The 14641-nt window shown below is 51.2% G+C and overlaps 1 protein-coding gene across 2 annotated transcripts in view; it reads left to right on the plus strand.

The window, feature by feature from the left end:
• The first annotated feature begins 1384 nt into the window (after positions 1 to 1384).
• The window catches only part of TOM1 (target of myb1 (chicken)), a 16522-nt gene continuing 3265 nt past the window's right edge, over positions 1385 to 14641 (plus strand). Inside the window, exons 1-13 of one of the 2 annotated variants that reach the window (XM_009332590.1) lie at positions 1385 to 1469; positions 3995 to 4079; positions 5789 to 5867; positions 6013 to 6162; positions 6272 to 6406; positions 6662 to 6808; positions 7860 to 7976; positions 8434 to 8567; positions 9231 to 9264; positions 9846 to 9954; positions 10991 to 11111; positions 13573 to 13648; positions 14091 to 14153. In XM_009332590.1, the coding sequence (XP_009330865.1) occupies positions 4042 to 4079; positions 5789 to 5867; positions 6013 to 6162; positions 6272 to 6406; positions 6662 to 6808; positions 7860 to 7976; positions 8434 to 8567; positions 9231 to 9264; positions 9846 to 9954; positions 10991 to 11111; positions 13573 to 13648; positions 14091 to 14153 (1203 nt within the window). In that variant the 5' untranslated portion in view covers positions 1385 to 1469; positions 3995 to 4041. The remainder of the gene's footprint in view (positions 1470 to 3994; positions 4080 to 5788; positions 5868 to 6012; positions 6163 to 6271; positions 6407 to 6661; positions 6809 to 7859; positions 7977 to 8433; positions 8568 to 9230; positions 9265 to 9845; positions 9955 to 10990; positions 11112 to 13572; positions 13649 to 14090; positions 14154 to 14641) is intronic. The other variant, XM_009332591.1, reaches the window with a different exon arrangement.

Consider the following 14641-nt stretch of genomic DNA (forward strand, 5'->3'; position numbering starts at 1 on the left):
TGGTAGTGCCCTCAAACACATGTTGAAATGGGTGAGAAGGTGCTTGATGGCTTTGCTGAGGAATTTAAAGCCAGCGAGACTGAGCACTGTAGGGAACGCTGGTTAAGGGCCTGACTTGGAGGAGGGGCAGGCAGTCTCTGACGAGCTGTGTCACGGGTGAGGGGTTTCTGAACGGCACCTGGCTGTTTATGGGTGCTTCAGATCTGTGATGGGGAGCAAAGCGGACAGGAACCTGCGCAATATCTTCTGTCCCTGGCTCCCGTACTTCCCCGCACTGTTGACTGTACTGCCGTTGTGCTGCTGCAGGGACAGCTGGGTGGGATCGCCAGCCCCGCAGCAGGCTCTCACCAGCCATGAGGGCAGAGACAATAAACTTGAAAAGAAGCAAAGCTGTGAAATTTACTCATGGCACGAAGCAATGTACAGCTCCATTGCGTCAGTTGTACTGAGCTCCGAGTTCTTTCTTATCTGATGATTCCAGGTAACTTTTATAACCTAGCTGCAGTCATCAGGAGCACGTCAAATGCCAGGCAGGAAAAGAGTTGATGCTCTGCTTCAACCCCTACTGCAGTCCTCAGCGGTTCTGGGTCGATCCGAGCAATTTGTGAGGCAGCAGACTGGAATCAGGCAAACCCCAATGCTGACACACCCGGGAAGCCGGACTGGCTGCCAAAACAACGTGGCTTTGAAGCAGCCCCGTGAAGGGCCTCCTGTATGTTCAACAGCCAGTTGATTTCGGGCTTGGAAGGAGATGGCATTCATACACTTGTCGATAACCTCCACCGGGGGGAATTCTCCGTGGCTGGTCAGGCTCAGCCTACATTAGCACGCAGAAGTAGAAGCTGCCTGATGTGCCCCGCCAGGCAGAGCGCTGGCCAGGCGGCCATGCCTAGCCTCCTGTGCTTGTTGTTTTTAGGGACTTGTCGCTGTCCTCAGCCATCCTGAGCTCAGATTTCATGAGGGGCAGACAGCTCATGTGCTAATTACAGCTCGTGAAACGGGGCCAGCCACCCTGATCCTTCATGTGACTAATGAATAGACCTTGTTTCCTTCCCTTCTGCAGGCTTTAGTAAAAGGGTAAAGTTCAGGATTTCAGAGAAAACTCCAGCATATCTTACTAGGCTTGGACAGTCCCTTAGTGCTTGGAAGCAAGCAAGGTGGATTAAAAGGGCATTAGCTCCAGCTCTCCCAAGGCCAGCTAGGCCAGGCCTTAATCTGTACTGGGTAAATTCAAGCGCTTTGTCCTTGGAAATGCCTCATGGTCACGTTCCTGTTTTCTGTATGCCCTAATACTGCTCTTCCAGCTTTGTATTTTTTGAGCCTATGTTGCATTTATCGCAGTTTTGCTGCTTTCCTGCAGCTCTTTGTTGACCAGCATGTGAACGGGGGTGACGGTAGCAGGATGATCACAGCATAGTGGGGTAACAGCGGGGTGGTGTGTGTCACCTCTGAGGAAGCCCCATTTTCCCGTAAGTGGCCAGCCAGGTGAAGGAGCATGCACGGTTTGTTTGCATTCCTGTCTGAAAAGCAAACCTGCTGCCTGACCTTGGCAGGACTGGTGTGTTTGGAGGAAAAGGGGTGGTGGTGGGGAGCAGGTTACAGAGTGCCACCAAACATAGGGGAGCGAGGGAAGGGTGTTTGCAGACTCAGTTCATGTTTGTGTACAGTGAAAATGAGGATGAGGAGGGTTGGGGAGACTTGAACAGCAAGGACTTGATGGTTAAAGGCAGTTTTCATTTCATCCTTGGTTTCTTCTGTAGCTCAGAGCTTCCCAGCAGGCTCAGCCCTGTTCGCGAGATGTGGGTTTTTTCCTTCTATGTGCAGCATTTTTCTTCAGGGGTGAGAAGAGTGGATGTGGACTTCCTTTCAGTAGAGCAACCCCTGTGTGATTGATTTGTGTGCTTCATTGCCAGAGGCAGCAAACAGTACAGAGAAACTTCTGGCTAGGCTGGGGTTCAAACCAAGGTGTGTCATGAGCAGGGGATGCCGAAGGAGAGTGCAAGTGAAGGGTGGCTTTGTGACCATGCGTGCCAAATCCATCAGACCAACCTGAGCTGCAATCTGCCAGCCGGCAAGGCTGGCTGTGTGGTGTCCCGGAGCAGGAGGGCACCTGGAGCTCTGCTACTGTACCGAGTCCTGATCCCAAAGGAGCCCTGACGGAAAACATTTTCCCCCATGTATTACCACAGCTTCACCCATTCATTGGTATATGCCCTGGTGCACCAGACATGCTCCCCTGTAGCCCACTGCCCTGGATATATTCTCCACCACATCACCCAATGCGATGCTACCTCCTGTGCCTCACTGAGGAAACTTAGACCTGCAAGAGAACAGGATTCCTATATCAAATTAATACTCAAAGTGACAAAAGTTCACCTGAATCAAAGGGCCTTCAGGCTGTTACAGTAGTAGCCAGACCTTCAGAAAGGTGGAAGAGCATCAAGAACGTTCTGCCGCTCTCCTTCCCTTGTTTGCCCTCTTCCATCTGGCTGTGGCCACAATGTAATCAGCATAATCACAGTGTAACCAATACATTCTGCAGTCAACAGAAAAGGTGGTGGGTGGATTGCGAGAAGATGCAGATAGGTAGCTTCACACTGTGGTGTGTGATCTGTGGGAGGGACACGTGTGTAAGAGGCTGTATTGCACAGTGCTGTGAATAGCTCTCTGCCTGACCCTTAAAAATGGGACATCCCAAAACATGATGGATGTGCTTACCCAGGCAGGAGTTAAAAAAATCTTCTTTTTCCTGTGTTATGGCCCTATCCCACTACTGCGTGAATGGGCATTTCATTTCATTCCACAGAGGGACCATTAGCTGCTGGGTCAAAAGCAGAAAAAGGCAGCTCTGCAGAGGAAGGGCCTCTCCAAAGGGGTAGAGGACCCACAGCAGCAAGGGTCAGCTCCAGGTTTTGCAGGGAGAGCAGTTTTGAAAATGCAGGCATTTCTCTAAGTACCTTGTTGGGACTGAGGTCTCCTGAAGAGCACCTGGTAGGTGCTAAACCAGTCTGGCTAGTTTTAATTCTCTTGCCCCAGTGCTAAGTCAGGCGTTTTATAGGATGGGAGAGCTGGAAAGGATGGTTCTTGTCCTCTGCTTGCCATCTGCTGTGTCTCTGTGTTTCCCCATGGTCTGGAGAATGCCTGGATCCTGCCTGCCCCGCTGGCCGTTCTCTTTCCCCCAGCCACTGGTGGTGTCCCTGAAGGCATCAGTCAGTTGGTGTGGCTAGGACAGAGACATGGCAGATTATAGGGTGGAGACACTGGTGCTCTCAGTAATAGCTGCTCGTTTCCCAAATCTCTGCCCTGAATAACATCAAGGCTGACTGAGGAATTCTTAATTAAAGGGGACACGATCGAAGCTGAAGCAATATTGCTTTGACTTCAGCCTGCAGTCCACTTCTGTCCATACGCCTAGAGGCCAGAAGTTCAAGGGAGAGATGTAAATGTTAAACAAGAGAGAGCCCTGCTTTGGCTGTTTATGTTTGCTTGTTTGTTTTTGTAGGGCCATGTAAAAAGAAGGGGGGTAATTCTTTTGTCTCCTTAATTTGGTGCAAACCAAGAGTGGTGCCATTGACATTAGATCCGTGTCAGTGTGAGCAGACCAAACTCATGGTTTCTGGTCCTGCAGCAACAAAGCAAATAAGCCCCCTTTTCTCCAGCTGTGGATCTGAAGTCATGCTGAGCCCCCTCCCTTCGTGTGCAGGACAGCAGAGATCACACAGTGTGTGTTCGTGTGTTGGTAGCATGGGTGACATGGGCAAAGCTGAGCAACCACCCGTCCCAGCGCCGGCCAGCCATGTGCTTTGCGGTGGTGACACCTAGCGGGGAGCACTTGGTGGCTTGGACTCTGCAGCCGGATTTGCCTCCTTGCATGTTGTGGTGGAAGCCAGGGAGAAGGTGGCTGGGCTCTGGGGTGTCCTGACAGCTGAACAGCAGCCCATGAGACTGCCAGGGCCACTATGAGCCCTGCCATGTCTTGGTTTCTGTTTTGCAGAGAGAGCTACTGATGGGTCCCTGCGGAGCGAGGACTGGGCTCTCAACATGGAGATCTGCGACATCATTAACGAGACTGAAGAAGGGTAAGGGAGCTGGCAAGGGTACACATCCGGCGGCTGGTCCCAGCGCATCCTGTAACACTACATCCCTAGACTGCAGTGGTAGCATGCACTGGTGGAGGTAATAAGCTAGGCTTCCCAACACTCCCTTAGACGAGGCTCTGCTAGGAGACCTAGAGACAAAGCAAAGCTGTCAGAGCATCTGTTAGATGCTTCCCCGTAATCTTCGTGAGCACTGGGAGCCATTCAAACAGGCCTTCAGGGTCCCCAGAGAAACCTCGATTCAAGCCAGGCTGCCTCTCATCTCCCAAAGGCATATTTGCAATTCATCCACTTTGTTCTATTCCTCCTTCATACCCCTTTCTTTCTCTCCTCTGGGAATGTAAAAATCTGCAGGCTGGTGACTGAGGAGACAGGAGAATCTCAGGCTGCTATTCAGTCCTCTGACTGTGCAAGTCCTGCTGGGGTTTGCTTCTCAGGTATTTTCATGTACGGTCACTCAGAGATGCGCAAAGTGGGTGGGGGAGCCCTTGTCTACCTCTCCCTGCGGGGAGATGTTCAGAAATCTGCCAGACTTGTTAAATTTGGACCTGGGGATTTGCCAGTGAATTCAAGGGGCACTGCTCCTTCTCACAGTGGAGATGTCAAGAGCAGCATGTAAAAAAGAAGGTGCTACATGGAATAAAAAATGTAGGTTTCACTCCTGCTGTCCTACCCCACAGTGATGCTGACAGAGGATTAGCAAGCCCAGTTTTCAGCTTCGCAGTTGTATGAAAACAGAGTCAAACATCTCTACTCACAGATCTGTCACCACTTCTTTTCCGTGCTATCCCCATGGTGCAAATACGCCTGTCTCTGCCCACAGTTCTCAGTCCCGAGCTGTGGCCACTTGGTGTTTCAGTTCTGGGCGCCTGATAACAGAGCTGTACCCTCCTGGCATGGCGGGTTCTCCCATTGCACTGCTAATGCCCATCCATTGCAGCCATGCTGCCCCACGGGCCAATACACTCCTGCCCTCCTCATTGCTTCAGTGTCTCCACCCCACTCTTCTCCAGCACTGCTGCACTTCCAGCCCAGCCTCTCTTCCTGTGCTCTGCCAGAGCATGTTGGTTCATTTGTGCCCTCTCACAAGACCACATGGGCTGAGACCGCAGCGCTTCTCCCCTCTGAGAATGGTTAAGAAGACCCTGCTATGCTGCTGCTCTCTTGCCCACCTGCAATATAGGCAAGATTTTGCCACTGCATCTCCCCTGCTGCTTTTTAGCCTCCTTTCCTCCAGGGAATGTTGTTAAACAGCTTCTCTCTGAGCAACACAGGGATTGCTGCAGCTCGCTCTCTCCTTCCTGTTTCTAACCTATGCCAAGCTTTTTTGTGATCTCCTCCTCTTCAGTCTCTCTGCCATGGGATTTTGCTCTACCCCCAAAAGTAGTGCATTTCTAGCATTGCTTTTACTCTGGTCTCTGTTGTGTCCTGTACACCTTGAGTTGTTGCAGACATCAGCACAGAGGCCTCCAATTTCCGTAACAGCACTCATTAGCAGGACCCCGCTCCTCTTGCAGAACCACAGACAGAAGCTGCTTTACCCATCATTGCTTCAAGCCGCCCTGAAAACATGGCGGGGAAGGTCACCTGCTGAGTATGAGGCATCCAGAGCCAGTGGCTGTTTTGCTTTGCCTCTCTGTAGGTGGGACTCAACCTTCTGATGATCTTTCTTCATCTGATTTCTCCTGCAGGCCCAAAGATGCCTTCCGAGCCATTAAGAAGAGAATTGTAGGGAATAAGAACTTCCATGAAGTTATGCTGGCTTTGACGGTGAGTGGTCAGGGCTCTTTCTCAGCTCTGTGATATCCTGCTGTAAAGCTGAGTCCCTGGCTGAAAAGACACAGGTACCTAAAACCAACAAGGTGAACACACGTAGGCAGAGAAGGCTATAGCTAATGCGTCATTGCCTTTGAAGGTCCTGGAGACATGTGTCAAAAACTGTGGCCATCGCTTCCACGTCCTTGTGTCCAGCCAGGACTTTGTAGAAGGTGTCCTAGTGAGAACAATCCTGCCGAAGAACAATCCACCTGCCATAGTGCATGACAAGGTGCTGACCCTCATCCAGGTGAGCCAAGAAGCATAAGCATCTGCGCCAGTTCAGAGAGTTTTTGTCTTTAGGTGTTTGTACAGAAGACTACTGTAAATGATGATGGGCTGTACTGTCTCCTCTGCAGTCCTGGGCGGACGCCTTCCGCAGCTCACCGGACTTAACTGGTGTCGTTGCTGTCTATGAAGACCTGAGACGGAAGGGCCTGGAGTTCCCCATGACTGATCTGGACATGCTATCACCCATCCACACACCACAGAGGGTATGGGAGCATTGCTGAAGAGAAGGGTGTTGGGCAGCTGCCATTCTGGAGCTATGGGGGGACTTCAGGAACTCTGGCTTGCATTTAGAGGGCTTTTGGGGAGTGAGAAGCTTCAGGACAGCCTCTTTGTTGAAAGAGCTATTGAAAGCAGATGCAGAGTTGCCATCAACATTCCTCTCCTAATTGCACTGCCCTGTCAGCTGTGAGTGTCTAACATCTCCTTCTCTCTGTCACTTTTCCCACCTCTGTCTGTAGACTGTGTATAGCTCCGACTCCCAGTCCGGACAGAACTCACCTGCAGTCAGCTCCCCTCAGCAGATAGAATCCATCCTCCACCCGGTCACCCTGCCCACCACGAGAGGCACATCCAGCAACGCGCCCATCACACCCACACCAGAGCAGGTGAGTTGGACACGAGCCCCGTGGTGCTGCTGACTCTTCCTGCGTTTGGGGGCTGTTTCACAAACACTATTCTGGGACTGCTGTCCTTGTCCTTCCCCAGCCTCTGTCCTCAAGGAGCTGTTCCTCCAAAGCATGGTCCCTTGAGAGCTCTCCAGAGCTCCATTGTGGTCACAGTGATGATCTGGGATACCACAAACGCAGAGTGGTTATGTTTTCCTAAGGCAGGGCTGCTTGCAGGTAGAGGGAAGATCTCCTGGTTATAGGAAAGTGGGGAACTGAGACAGAGGTTTGAGCAAGGTCTTTGTAGTGCAGTACAGCAAAAGCTTGCTCAGTAGATGCCTCCTTATCATCTTTGTTTATCTTGCCTCACTGCTGACTTTATATGAAACAACCCTGTCTGGCTGTGTGGTTTCCAAAGGCCAGGGCTTTCTCTCTTGTTTCCCCATCCTTTTTTCTCCTTCCTCATCCTGACTTCAAATGACACCGTGTACAGCACCAAACCTCCAGCTGTCAGTAGGTTGCATCCCTTTGCAGAACAGAGGCTAGAAACTGTTCTCAAGAGGCTCATTAGCAGCTTATGAAACCAGAGGGATAAAGTACTTTAACTGTACTTAACTGTACTTTAACTGTACAGTTAGCCCAGGCTTGCCTTTTGAATGGGAATTCACTTTTTTCCCCTCTTATACTGCTTTAGAAATGAAACGATTTGAGTGGCTGCCACACAGGAGCTGCTAGCTGGGGAGAGATATGAATCATAACAGCAGCCTGTGCTGGCTATTAAAAATCAAGGCTAGGCTAGTGGCCAAAGATCCTGGGTGAGGGCCTGGCATCTGTTACCAGCAAAAGAACTTGATGGTAAGTAATGGAGCTTCCTTCTGCTGGAAGCTCCCAAGAGCTGAGCCGAGCAGTGACAAATGAGCTCCTCAGTGCTCATTCCCTTCGGCTCTGCAAACATGCACACGTATGTGGTGCACTGCCATTCAGAGCTACCTCAACTGTCTCCCCAGTCTTCCCAGGCCGAGCAGTCACTTCCTTCCCCTCCCTTTTGCAGATCGGGAAGCTGCGGAGTGAGCTGGAAGTGGTGAATGGGAACATGAAGGTCATGTCGGAGATGTTGACGGAGCTGGTGCCATCCCAGGCCGAGCCTTCTGACCTGGAGCTGCTGCAAGTAAGGAACACTGGTGGGGCAGAGGGCTAGCACAGGCAGCTCGATTTAGCAATGACTTGATGGACTGAGACATTACGCATGCCAGGTGTGGGGAACAATTGCACTGGACAGTTTAGTGTGGGGCTTATCAGGGAGCAATGGGGTAAGGGAGACACAGGGAAGGTGGAGTTTCAACGGCCAAGGGAAGTTACACTATTGAGGCTGGAATCATCTCACACGGGAACGTGTAGTCCCTGAGGGCCTTTCTTTCTGGATGATGTGTTACACAAGAGGCATACAATTATTGTCTGTAAAGCTCAGACTCAGTTTACCTCTCACACCAATATCTGTTGCTCATCAACCCTTGCTGATAGACCCCAGTAGCCTCTGGCGTCTGTCTGTCCCCGTCAGACTTCCAAATCTATGAGTGCTCAGCCTTAGCCTGACCATTGTGGTAACATCCCCTTGCTGTGAGCAGGAGCTGAATCGGACATGCAGAGCCATGCAGCAGCGTGTGCTGGAGCTGATTCCCCGTGTCCTCCATGAGCAACTCACCGAGGAGCTACTCCTCATCAATGACAACCTCAACAATGTGTTTCTGCGCCATGAAAGGTACCTCTCTCCTCCCTTCTCTGCCCTGCTCTTCCACAAGAGTTTACTGCTCCTTGAAGGCCTTCTATCCCACCCTTTTGATCTGCCCGTGAGTATAATGCTCAAGATGTATCAGCCTGTATCATTCATCTTTGAGAACAAAGACAGTTCTCAGCTTTTGCTTGTTTATTCCTGTCCCTTCAAAGCTGTTGTGTAAGTTACTGATGGAATGTAAAGATGTCCCCGTGGCATAATCCAGAATAAGGAGGAAACTGGATGGAAAGAGCTGGTTTTCTAGCTCTGAGGCAGACAGGGACAGAAAGGACTTGCCCACATGGGGTCAGCACCCCTTTTTTTTTCTTCTGTTTCATCAAACCCATCTCTTAAGCTAGGATGAAGTCTGGAGAGTTTAGTCCCTGTGTCTGTATGGAGAGCTGGGTTTGAACCATTTTGGCTAGACATAGCTCTGGAGGATCACAAGAAGCTTCCTCACACCACCTCTCAGGAGACATCAACTCTGTTGGCCTTGTTGCGGTGTCTTCGGTCTTGAGGGGGAATTGGGCCCTGAGCCATGGTCCTCCTTTCCTAGTATGTACGAAAGGGCAGACTGTGCCAAGCCTTATAAAAGGGCTGTGGGTGGATAAGCACATACTACTGAAATGCATCCTGTCATCATTCTTGCAGGTTTGAGCGTCTTCGAACAGGACAGCCTGTTAAGGTAACTTGGAGCAATTCCCCCTCTGTGCAGCTTGGTTTGCATCCTGCAGAACCTGCTGCGTCCTGCCGAGTTGGAGAGAGGTTCAGCCAGCCCCACTCACAAGCTATAGGCTTTGCTCTCCCAGCCCAGCTGCACCAGGCCACGCTGGTGTGCAGGACACTCCAGTTCCCACTGCTAGCCTCTCCCTCCCTGCCAGTGGGAGCCTTCCTCTCACCCAAAGAGCAAGAGCAGACCAGCAGCAGTTATGGTTTTCCGCTGTTGAACATTGAGAGGACCAATTCCTATATGAGCCTCCCTTTGTCCTCTGAGCAATGCCCTGTCCTCTGAACCAGCACCTACCATACTTACTGACATCCAGCAGAGCTGGGAGGCTGGCTTCCAAGACGTATTCTGCCCTGGGACACTTATTCCCAGCCAGTTCTCTGATCACTGTCCGCCTTTTCACAAGGAGAGGCTTCACAACTGATATCTCTCGATGGGTACAGAAGGGCTTCCCTCTCCAGTGTTAAGGAGCTAGGACTGAAGGGTCAGGGTGTCTGGGCTTCAGTAACTCTCCACCATCTTCCTTTCTTTCTCCAAAGGCACCAAATGAGGCAGAGAACAGCTTGATTGACCTGGGACCCAGTACTCCTTCTGCAGTGAGACAGCCTGAAGTCACCAACAACCTTTCCTCTCAGCTGGCTGGAATGAGTATGTTGCCATGCAGTTTTCCCCTCAGCCCTTCTCCTGTGCTGCTCTGGCAATCCTTTCATGCCCTTGAATCACCTCCCAAAATTATTTAGTCGCATTCATAAAGTAACCTAGAGAAATAGGGTGTATTGTCAACTAATAAACTCGTGAAGAAACCTGTATATGCCCCAATGCACACAAGCATATGTCTCAGCATCCACACCTCATGTTGTGCAGGAGGTGGACATGACTTAAGAAGGACCTCAGCATTAGGCTGTGGCTAAGGACTGGGCCTTCCAGCAGGGCAGGGGACAAAGTTGCTCCAATGCCTAGCAGCAGTGCAGTTGCCTCTCTTTCTGTGTGGTGTCAGGTTGACCACTGAGGTCTGGGAGAAGAAAAGCAGCTGAGCTGTGCTGCAAAGGCAGCCATGAGCATCTTGGGCTCAGGACCCAGGATTTGACAGGTTGTCTACCCAGAAAGCCTGAGAGGTCCTGAGGAGTCTTCAGGACATACCAACAGCCTACATAGCACTGCCTGAAGCTCTCGCTGGCTGTGAGCACATTCAGTACAGCTTGGGTGCAGCTACAGAAAATTAAGACAAGACTGTTTTTACAGACAAGCCAGTGGAGATATTTTTCAAGTCAGGGTTTTTCAGATGACGCCTGAGTCATGAAAATCCACTCATCTGTCTCAGAGGTGCTTGCCCAGAAGCACAGGTTATCCTCTCCCGCAGGTTATGGAGCAATTCCCTCTGAGTTGTCTTAAATGGTCAGGAACATCTGAGCCTTCAGCATCAGCGCAGTAAATTGATGCTGCTGCTGCTGCCTGAGACTGAGCTAAAAATATCTGCTGAGCAGGTGAAGAAACTGCTTCTGTTACTTCACCCACGGCACTGCACACACGCATAGACTGTGCTGCAGCTGGGGGGCAGGATAGATGAGTGGGCCTAGAGCAGTTTAGCCTGTTCTGATGTTAGCCTTCCACCTAGCACCTCCAAGCCCATAAGCCTCTGTTTACTGCTCTGTGCTGCCTGCTCACCCTGCTCTCTCTCCCACAGACCTGGGCTCAAGCAGCGTGAGCGCGGGCCTGCACTCCCTCGACACCTCTGGCAAGCTGGAAGAAGAGTTTGACATGTTTGCCCTGACCCGCGGCAGCTCACTGGCTGAGCAGCGCAAAGAGTGAGTGCAGCAGCCCACTCTGTCCTATCCTGCCTTCGTGCAAGGGGGGAGGGCTCAGGGCAACTGGGGCTGTGACCCCAACTAGCAGCGGTTCCTGGGAGACAGTAGGATGCAATAGAAATGCACTCTTCTCACACACAGTGTTTGTAGGATGACCTCTGTGTTCCCGGTCCTTCTTCCTGCTGCCGTCATCTCCCCTTCACAGCGTCCTCCTGGGCATGGGAGAAGGAAGTGGTCTCTGTGTGTGGGGACTGCGGTGCCACGTGTGCTGGGGAGACTCAGTATCTGGAGATGAAGGTGTGGAGTGGGACTGGCTGAGTTTTCTTGTCTGTCTCTAAACTCATGTGCCCTGACTGGGGTGATGTTGAATTTGGGAATTGCTGAATATTGATGCAGCCTAATGGACAGAGTATTGAATTGGAGTGCAGGAAGTATGCAGTCAGTTGTGGCTTGCAAGGCAGGATACTGCTCTGTGCCTCAGCTTCCCTGTTGGTAAATGGGACGGATGTTTCTTCCTCCGTAGTGTGTTTGGGACCTCCTGGTGTAAAGCACTAAGAGTTGGGTCTCCATAGTACTGGCTGAACTGAAGAGGTCTCTTCTCTACTGCAAAGAGTGCATTTCTGAATCCTTGTTCTGGGAGAAGCTGACAAGAGCTGTGCTGACCGGATCCCTTTGGCTTGAGAGACTACGGCTGATCTCGCACTGCTCTGCCTGTCACAGTCATCCACTGCTCTCCATCAGTTACCAAGCAGTAGAGCCCACAGATACTTGGCTGCCTTCAGCCCTCAAAGACTTGTGCTCCTGATCTCCATCCACTGGAATGCCTTGTTCTGCAGCTGGGCAGTAGCAAGTTAAGGTCTCTTAAGGATGCCTTCTTTCATTCCTCTGCCTCAGACTGCTTCTGGTAAAAGTGGTGGGGAAACCCGTGTCCTACACACAACTTCATGTGTTTTGCCCATGGGTTTCCCCACCACTTTTACAGTGCAGTGTGCTGCCTGAGGACAGAGGTAGTCTGGGACAAAAACAGTGGTGCCGACAGCACCCAATCTGGGGCTGAAATCCGAGCCACTGGTATGTGCTCAGTGCTAGAGGCTGGGGAAGATCTGGGCAGGGTGGAATCGTATCCTCTCCGCTGTGGCGCAATCCTTAACAGACTGAGGCTTGTGATCTCTGCACAAGTAACGAGACATCTTCTATTTATTCCTCACTGCCCTCCATCTGCCTGCACTTGCACTCCTGCCAGGTAGCCTCTACTCTCACTGGCTCAGGCTTCACATTTCACTCACCAGCCTCTGCGCTCAGCGTCTCCCTCCTTATGAACAGACCCATTGCCCTGCTGCTCCCGGACAGGACGTGCTGGCGGGAGACACAGACAGGGCCGCTGGGGTTTGTTTCTGACCCCCTCATGCTTCATGTGTGTCTCAGCGAAGCAGTGCTTGAAACACCTCAAGCCTTTCCTGCCGTTCTTTCTCATCAGTGGCATGATAGCAGCGTTGTACTTCATCCTTGATGCCATTGTCCACAGCGGCCCCTTCACTGATGAGCATTTCTTCGAGAAGTTTGAGCGCCGGTGGCCCAAGCCCCTGGCCCCCAACAAAAACAGCTCCACTTGATGGTCTGCTGGATCTGCGAAACAGGGCCTGGGAGCAGCTGGAGAGAAGACTTGCGGAGAGTTTCTGGGAGAGGCTTCATTCTCCTAGCATGGACGGACTGTTTTCCCCACTCTGCATGGATCAAATGGTGACGTCTGGCATTAGCATGTGTGGTAGCAGCCTAGAGGGGACACAGAAGTGGGATGAGGGAGATTATGGGTGAGACGTGTCTGTGTGTGGAAAGACGTTGCTGTAATGGTGCATTTGGAGACCCTGAAGCAACACTAGGCTCTTCTGATCATCCAGGCTCACCTCGTATGCAGCGTATACCAGTGAGTCTCTGCCACCATCAGTTCTTGAGTGGTATCGGATAAAGAGATGTTTTTGATCTGTGTTTGTGTCTGTGAAGGTAGGTGAGTATGTAGGGGCTTGTTGCTCGAATCCTTTCTAAAGCAGCTGTAATATTCCGGTCAGTCTGTGTTAGTTATCTCTCTTCTGTAGTCAACCCCAGAGAAGATGAGTGTCATGGTTGATGCACCTAGCTCTGTAAGTCTGTGTTTTAGTCTGCTGGATGGTTGTTTTCATATGATGCCTTGTCATCCTTCTGTCATGTGTCAGGGCTGTCCTGTGGTATCCCACAGTCATGTTGCAGTGAGTAGATTAGTGTGTTTTGTGGTGGGCTACACCTGTAGTAGGAGTTTTGCACACCTTTCTAGAAGCTCTTGGGAGCAGAATGACGAGAGATGAAAAGTTGTGCAACCAGAAGCACTGAATATATGTTTAGGAGTTCCTGCTCTTCACTCTCAAGCATCTCATCAGCCTGTGTGTTATCTAATCAGCCTGTGTGTTATCTAACTTCATGCTTTCAGGCTAAAGTACGAAGATCCCCAAGCCTCCAAAGGACTTGCTGGTGCCCTGGATGCCCGGCAGCAGAACACAGGAACGGTAAGTGGCCACAGAGCTTTTAGTGCATCACCAGGAATGAAAGTATCCTCCTTGCTCACCAACACAATAAATGTGTTGTCTGTTTGGAAAAAATCAAGTATTTAACATGACTGATGATAACTCCCAGTCTCCACCAACCTGCATTTCCTACCTGGGCTATATACCTCGTTCTTTAAACCCCAGAGGTGGAGAACTATGGAAAGTCTGGGGCTGACTCAGTCAGTAACAGGATGTTGTCCTTATATCTGCAGGGAAATTTCCGCCTGGAAATGTATGTTTTATTCCTCTTCAGTAGGTTTCCAAGTCCAGTTGCCTTCTCTCTGCAATCAGAGAAGTAGGCCACCAGTACTAGTGTGTTCTTTCCCCCACCCTAAACCCACTACCTCCCCTCTCCCTCACCCTCTGCGATAGCAGCTTTCAGTGCAGACTTTCTCTCAACTAGGGGGAGTCTGGTACCTCTAGTGATGGAGCCCAACTGACTAAGTGGATGATGCAGCAAGGAATGGTGAGATCGTGGAGTGCCAGCAGGGAGGAAGGAGGCTGGGGCTGCTGAACTAGAGGTGGCACTGGCACAGCACGTGAGGATGCACAGCAGACATCAGCAGAGACTGCAAACTGAAATGGGGCAACCCTGGTCTGGGCCAGTAGTGGATACCAAGGTTGGGAAGGAATCAGGCAGAGTGTCAGTCCTTCCTCAAGTAAACATGTCTGTAGGAAAAAATCCTAGGAGCTCTGAGGCCAAGAGAGCATGTGCCACTTTTTGAGCTAGAGGATGGCCTGTTTCGGGTTTGGTGCCTGGGGCAGAGGCACTAGCTGGTGGCATCATGAGGAAGGCTGCCACCATTCATTCCCCCTGCAGCCTCTCCTGCTCAGCACAAGCAGCCCCATTTGGAGGAAAACACATTCCAGCTTTTACCCTGTTCAAGGCCTCCTCCTCTAGCTAAAGTGTTTGAGCCTTCAGGCTGTTGAATTTGGGCTTTTGGCAGCCGGGAT

This window comes from Pygoscelis adeliae, unplaced genomic scaffold (assembly GCF_000699105.1).
Source record: "Pygoscelis adeliae isolate BGI_AS28 unplaced genomic scaffold, ASM69910v1 Scaffold399, whole genome shotgun sequence".
In the NCBI taxonomy this organism is placed as follows: Eukaryota; Metazoa; Chordata; class Aves; order Sphenisciformes; family Spheniscidae; genus Pygoscelis; species Pygoscelis adeliae.